Source organism: Neoarius graeffei, chromosome 7, assembly GCF_027579695.1.
Source record: "Neoarius graeffei isolate fNeoGra1 chromosome 7, fNeoGra1.pri, whole genome shotgun sequence".
Lineage (NCBI taxonomy): Eukaryota > Metazoa > Chordata > Actinopteri > Siluriformes > Ariidae > Neoarius > Neoarius graeffei.
The window spans coordinates 68,834,726-68,842,438 of NC_083575.1; the positions used below are offsets into that span (position 1 = coordinate 68,834,726).

Genomic DNA, 7,713 nt, shown 5'->3' on the forward strand with positions numbered 1-7,713 from the left:
GCCTAAAGACAATCATAACTACACAATGGGCAGTATTTGCATCAGTATTTGCAGTATTTTCATACTTTTATACTCTTTAATGAAAGGTGATACAAGGCGGAAGTCCGCGCCGTTTTTCAGCAGTCGCGTCACATGACCAACGCTAGCGAATCAGGAAGGTGGATGTCACAGTGACGTTGTCCAATGAGACGCCAGCTAGAGCTCAGCACAACGTATCCGCGTATTTTGAATGTTTACACAGCACCGGAGCTGACACGATCTGGATTGAATACGTGGACGCTGGCGGATTCCCGTTTCCAGGCATTTCCAGGCGGTTTAATGTAAACGGACAGTGCATCCGCGAAGAAAACGAGACAGATACGGTCTAGTGTAAACGTAGCCCAAGTTGTCCATAGGTGTGAATGGTTGTTTCTCAAGTCTGGAAATGGGAGGGTTGCGGCAGGAAGGGCATCCGGGGTAAAAACTATGCTCCAATCAATATGACGTGGATCAATACGGTCCACATGGCAGCGAGCCCCCCCCCACCACCACCACCACACACACACACACACACACACACACACACACACAATTCCATTCTGGAAAAAAGTATGGCATAATATTGACAGACACTATAGTTCCCTATTTTGTACATATCACATTTCCTATTTTTATTGTTTTATGATAAAGGTAACGGACCTTTAAAAGCACAAATAAGGAACTGACTTTTGCTTCCAAAAAGCCTTGAAAAGGATTGTAGTCGTCAAAAGGTAAAACCACCCATAAAATTTGTCAAGTATTAAAATACTTTTAGTAGTGTTTGGACATACACTGGACATAGTGTATGACATTGTCACGTAGCCTATTAAAACGAACAAATGTAGCTTACAGAGCAGCTGAATACTGTAATGGAAATCATATTACTCATTAAATTACTAATAAACCAAGGTCTTTTGTATGATGTATGCAGAGTTTTTAATGTTAATCACTAGTCATTTCCCTTATTTAGCTACATGTGCTTGTCTGTGTTAAGTCTTGACTGAATGAATACATTGAACTGGTCAATCCCCATATGATTTTTTTTCTCCTTAAGCCATTTTAAGCTTTTCTAACTGAATTATAGTACTGTTTGTTACACTGGATTATTGTAAATTACGGTACCTAATTTTTCTGCTCTGAAATACATTGATCAGTAAACCTAACGTTAACACTTGATAAATTGTTAGTGTACTGGTATTCTCGGTTACCACGGTATGTGCAAATGGTGGTTAGGGACATTACTTTGAAGTAATGATCATGGTTTCCTCATTTGTGTTCGAAAGTATAGAACGTAGTTGATTATACGTACAAATTGGAAAGTTTTTTTTTTTAATCTCAGACTTGGATCATTTTGCTTACACCGAGTATACATAGTTTGCACATGATGTCACAGAGTCGGGGATTCCCTAGTGGCGGCCATCTTGTGGGTCAAGCTTACCGTACGGGTCACTGAGCACACATTGTAACGCGCGAGTACAAAGTCTTCAAAAGAACCCAAGCAGGCTATTTAAAGCTAGCCATGGTGCACACCTGTTGTATTCACGACTGTCGTATTAGGTCAGATGATGACGTCAAGCGGAGCTTTTATGGAATTCCCACTGTACGGGAGCACGAAGGTGAGCGAACAAACAAAGAAACTCAGCATACAAAGGAGAAATTCTATGGCTTGTGAGAATCAACCGCAAGGATTATCAGCCTTCCAAACACAGCAAAGTCTGTTCCGATCATTTTATAAGTGGTAAGTTGTTTAAATAAACAATCAATTGTGTTTAAGTTTGCTTTTGGAAACCAAAACCTCATGTAAACAATCTCTGGAGAATGCCTAACTGGAACCGCTGAGTGTACGTTTACACTGTAATGTACACTTAATATCGCTCGTTTGTCACATTTCTATTTGACACTTGTCACTTCACTCACGCAAGGGTCATTTTTGAAAAACATTTTAGGTCTATTCTGTATGATTTGATTTGTGTTTAATCAACTTATTACGGTTGCATAACATTCAACAGTCTATTTAATGCTAGAATATATAAAATTGTATATATCAGACAGCCTTTAAAGTTTGATGAAGTCAGTTTCAGGCTTTGGCAGTTTCAGGCTTTGGCAGCCCTGCATAGTCACTTGAAAATGCATCTTTGTCCACTTCGTAGGAGTCAATTCCCCCAATCAAGGCCAGTTTGGCTGCATACCGTTGTCGTGAGATGTCGTCTAAATGTATCTATATACTTCTGTTTGCTTGATTTTGCCGACATTGATCTTTATTTTAGAAAACTGACTATATAACTTCATAAATTCGTCCGAGATAACGTAGCCGGTAATGGCGATGGTCCGTTTTGTTTGACCCACAAGATGGCGGCTGGAGGGCTTTCCCCGGAATGCCGTGACGTCAGTGAAAACTATGTATAGATTAATAGTAAGGAGTAAAACAAACAAACAAAATCCCGATACGGTAAGGCATGTCTTACCTTGACAGTAAGCAAGGCGCTCCATGCTTTCGCTGTGGGTGATGCCCCAGCGGTGAAGACTCTGAGGCGAGTACATGAATGCTGCACCTCTAGCCTTCTCCTTTTTCTACAGTTTTAATAATCCTTACTCGGAACTCAGCCTTTGGGATCCAGTCTGCTGATTCCAGTGACCTAACACAAACAACACTGTTCTCTTTAAATTGGTACTGCAGAACAATTTCTGTTTTCTCAAGTTACATGATGCAGCATTCCAGCTGAAGCTTATTCATAAGATACAACATGTCTAAACTGAGGATTTCACCCCCTCCCTTCAAACCGCCCAAGTAAGCAGGAAATACTTAGTATAAGTAATGTTATTATGAATAACTGCTGACTTGGCTCTACCACTCAGAAGGAATTACATGGTGAACACTGTGTATTCATGCTGCCCTGCCCTGAGTGTCATATGACTCTTGTTTCCTGCATATCCTACCTCATGGATTTGGATAAGCACAAATTTGAAGTAGAATAAAACACAGCATTTGAAAACAACACCAGAGTGCTATGTATGGACACATGCATGTTCACATTCAGCATGTATGAAGACCTGGAAGCAATGCATCTTCTGTGGCCATGAAATGCACACAACCTCATATAAATCAGTCAGTGAAGCAACACACACTTACCACTCTCAGGCTGAACCCGACTACATGAAACTGGCTGTGTTTGCATTGCCCATGAAAGGATGGAGCCTCATTTGCTGCAGCAGCACTGGGTAGTGGGGAGGAGATGTCTCCTGCTGGAACACAGCACACACAGTACCAGCTTGGCCAGAGGTACAGCTTCACTCATACTGGGGCCGGTCAAGCTGAGGGGGCGGGGCAACACTGCAGGCTTGCCAGCCAATCAAACGCAAGCTCTGTTATTCCGGAAGTAGAGCTGACAGAGTGACGGTGCACTACATTTTGTATTCAGCTAAACACAAGTAACTGTTTCAAATAAACTGATGAAAGGAGAGAATTGTTAATGAGTGTGTGAAATTATTCTCAATGAAATAAATCATTAATGAACAGTAAATCCACATAGTTTTAAATCCAATGTCAGGAAATTTTTTTTAATTATTATTTGATCAATTTTATCAGCATTCACAAAATCCTTTTATTATATCCAAGTTAACCTTCAAGTTCATGCCATATTTTATTTTGTATACCTCCTGGACACTCCCCCACCCCCACCCCCCTTTTTGTTTACAGCCCCCTTTTTTGGCCCTTAATGTACTACCTGGACCACAATGGAAATAAGTGTTTACACTTTATTGTGCTATCCATGTATATCCACTGTATTTTGTACATTATTTTACTCAATAAACTCATCATCATCATCACTACAATTTTATATTCTTTTGTTTAGGCTTCTGCTGAATGGGCTTTTGAATATCAGTTAAGTAAAGATTATTATTTAGTTTTATTTATGTTTTTTTGTGATGTGATGTGATGTGATGATGTATTTATATTTATTATTTAGTTCTATTTATATGCATATGCATCTTTCCCCCATTTTTAAAATTTATTATTATTATTATTATTATTATTATTATTATTATTATTATAGGTCACATTGTTACTGGAGCCTAGCTCTGTTGTGTGACCCCCACCATTTTTTTTATGTGTTTATTTATTGTATCTGAGGTGGAAGCTGAATAAAATAAAAATAAAAATAATTTGTCCAGTAATGCTATAGATGCTAATTGCAGATTCCTTCATATGAATCCTTGTGTTGGGTTTGTTTGTTTGTTTGTTTGTTTGTTTGTTTGTTTGTTTGTTTGTTTGTTTTGGGGGCAAATGGAAAGACTCAAACAAATAAATAATAAGAGCATTTTTAATTTAATTTAATTTTATTTTATTTTATTAAGCTTCCACTTCAGATACAATAAATAAACACATTAAAAAAATGGTGGGGGTCACACAACAGAGCTAGGCTCCAATAACAGTGTGCCCTATTATTATTATTATTATTATTATTATTATTAACAACAGAATAGGTTAATAATGTCTGTTGGCTGTTCAGCTGAATCGGAAAAATGAAAACTGATCTACAGCAGGTGGCACAGTGGTGTAGTGGTTAGTGCTGTCGCCTCACAGCAAGAAGGTCCGGGTTCGAGCCCCGTGGCCGGCGAGGGCCTTTCTGTGCGGAGTTTGCATGTTCTCCTCGTGTCCACATGGGTTTCCTCCGGGTGCTCCGGTTTCCCCCACAGTCCAAAGACATGCAGGTTAGGTTAACTGGTGACTCTAAATTGACCGTAGGTGTGAGTGTGAATGGTTGTCTATGTGTCAGCCCTGTGATGACCTGGCGACTTGTCCAGGGTGTACCCCGCCTTTTGCCCGTAGTCAGCTGGGATAGGCTCCAGCTTGCTTGCGACCCTGTAGAACAGGATAAAGCGGCTAGAGATGATGAGATGATCTACAGCATGATCTCATCTCATCTCATCTCATTATCTGTAGCCGCTTTATCCTGTTCTACAGGGTCGCAGGCAAGCTGGAGCCTATCCCAGCTGACTACGGGCGAAAGGCGGGGTACACCCTGGACAAGTCGCCAGGTCATCACAGGGCTGACACATAGACACAGACAACCATTCACACTCACATTCACACCTACGGTCAATTTAGAGTCACCAGTTAACCTCACCTGCATGTCTTTGGACTGTGGGGGAAACCGGAGCACCCGGAGGAAACCCACGCGGACACGGGGAGAACATGCAAACTCCACACAGAAAGGCCCTCGCCGGCCCCGGGGCTCGAACCCAGGACCTTCTTGCATCTACAGCATGATGAGTAAATTAAATTTAAACAGCCAAAGTGTACATTTTAATGTCCTGCACACAGAGACACGCCTAGTAGAGAGCAGAGATACACAAAATAAAATGCATTATGTGGAACTTATTATTTGTTTAATTTTTTTGTTTTTATTTTTTGAACAGACAAACAGAACTTAGTTGGTCAAGTGGCATTTGAATTCCAGAAGATGGCAGTGTTTGCAAGAAATGACTATTAGCCCTCATGAGAAAAGGCCATTTTGCCACTCAGGCAATATATTAAAGGAGAACTGAAGGCAAATTTTTTATTATCAAAATTCTATTTATCTCATTTTATTAAATATAGGAATGCATTTTTGGTAGCTATTTTGTCACCGCTATAGCAAGTTATGAGTGTTTGAAATACACTCTGTAATATATCAGTCCATATGTCAAAGCAATGGCCGTAAACGAGATTCATTGAGACCTGTGCAAGACATCGTAGGACGGAAGTAAAACGTACAGAGGAAATCAAAGCGACCAACATCTGCCAACGTTGTCAAAAGATGCGCGCGCCATCCTTCGAATGCTGACGTAATCGAGCCAGTAGTTTTGTTTGTTTTGATAGCACTCAGGAAAGTTTGAAAAAAGTAGGCAGTAATCGTCATTTAAATTCGTTTTTGTGCAATATGTCATTTGGAAAACAGTTTTCAAAATGGCGGCACTGACACCTGGCTGACACTTTACGTTACGAAGTCTCGCACAAGTCTTGTGAAGATCGCGTGGATAAGCGACGCCTGCCGTGGACCAAATGAACTAAATTCAACATGACTAAAAACCGAATAGGCTGATAAGTATAATATTTAATTGCAATTAGTTGCCAATACAAGTCACGATATAAGGTTACTAAAACCGAAAACATAATTGAATAACACATTAATTAAGAAATAAAGCAAGTTTAAAAATGTCTTCAGTTCTCCTTTAACCTACCCCAACATTAAACCGTAGGTGCTAAAGAAGGCAACCGGACTTGCTTGAAATTCTTGAAGACGTTTCACCTCTCATCCAAAAGGCTTCTTCAGTTAAGAAACCTTTCAGATGAGAGGTGAAACGTCTTCAAGAATTTCAAGCAAATCCGGTTGCCTTCTTTAGCACCTATGGTTTACGATGGGATGGATGACTGAGAACCTTCACAGACAGACGACCCCAACATTGTGCAGACTTCCTACAGAAGGACTAATATTCAACAAATTATGCATTTGTTTTACCACCATTTCAAGCAGATTTTCTTTCACTACCTCTTTCTCTGCATTGAGCGCAGGATACCTAGCTGAAGCCCACAGGCTCCTGGCATCCTGAGGTCAAAAAATGTCTTTCTCTGCCTGCTTTACCTGTAAAATGAAGAACCTCTTTAACTGTCTACTACCCCAAATCAGAAAAAATTGAGACGGTATGTTCTCATCTCATTATCTCTAGCCGCTTTATCCTTCTACAGGGTCGCCGGCAAGCTGGAGCCTATCCCAGCTGACTACAGGCGAAAGGCGGGGTACACCCTGGACAAGTCGCCATGTCATCACAGGGCTGACACATAGACAACCATTCACACCTACGGTCAATTTGGAGTCACCAGTTAACCTAACCTGCATGTCTTTGGACTGTGGGGGAAACCGGAGCACCCGGAGGAAACCCACGCGGACATGGGGAGAACATGCACACTCCGCACAGAAAGGCCCTCGCTGGCCACGGGGCTCGAACCCGGACCTTCTTGCTGTGAGGCGACAGCGCTAACCACTACACCACCGTGCCGCCCTGAGACGGTATGTTGAAACTGAAATTAAAACTGGACACAATGATTTGCAAATAATCTTTGACCTGTATTTCACTCAAAACAATACAATAGTACATTATTTGATGTTTTACTTAATGAATATTATGGGTTCTTTTTTTTTTTTAAACAAACACATTTCAATTTTGATTCTTTTTTTTTGAAAAGCCAAAAAATAAAAATGTTGGGACAGTAAAGCATTTACCACTTTCTAATGTTTCCATTCCTTCTCACTACACTTAAAAGATGTTTAGGGACTGAAGACACCAAGTGATGAACCATTTCAGGTGTTATTTTGTCCCATTCTTCCTGCAAACAGGTCTTAAGGTGTGCAACAGTACAGGGTCGCCAACACATTGGCTATTGGGGACAGAGGGGACAGGCACCCTCTTCTTCCGCAGCCATGCCTTTGTAATGTGTGCAGAATGTGGTTTTGCATTGTCTTGTTGAAATATCCCTGGAAAAGATATCTTCTTGAAGGCAGCATGTGTTGCTCCAAAATCTCAATGTACTTTTGTGTATTAATGCTACCAACACAGAAGTGTAAGTTACCTTTGCCAAGGGCACTGATACAAACCTATAGCAAAGTCCCTGACTTTTGGACTTGTTGCTGGTAACAGTCTGGATGATCCTTT

General features: G+C 40.7%; 1 protein-coding gene across 2 annotated transcripts in view; it reads right to left on the reverse strand.

Annotated features, from left to right (window-relative positions):
• rufy2 (RUN and FYVE domain containing 2) overlaps positions 1 to 3,304 on the reverse strand; it is an 85,378-nt gene extending 82,074 nt beyond the window's left edge. For both annotated transcript variants that reach the window (XM_060926307.1, XM_060926306.1), the window contains exons 1-2: positions 3,149 to 3,304; positions 2,484 to 2,654 (exon numbers count right to left, since the gene is read on the reverse strand). In XM_060926307.1, coding sequence (XP_060782290.1) covers positions 2,484 to 2,559 — 76 coding nt within the window. In that variant the 5' untranslated portion in view covers positions 2,560 to 2,654; positions 3,149 to 3,304. The remainder of the gene's footprint in view (positions 1 to 2,483; positions 2,655 to 3,148) is intronic.
• Positions 3,305 to 7,713: the final 4,409 nt, after the last annotated feature.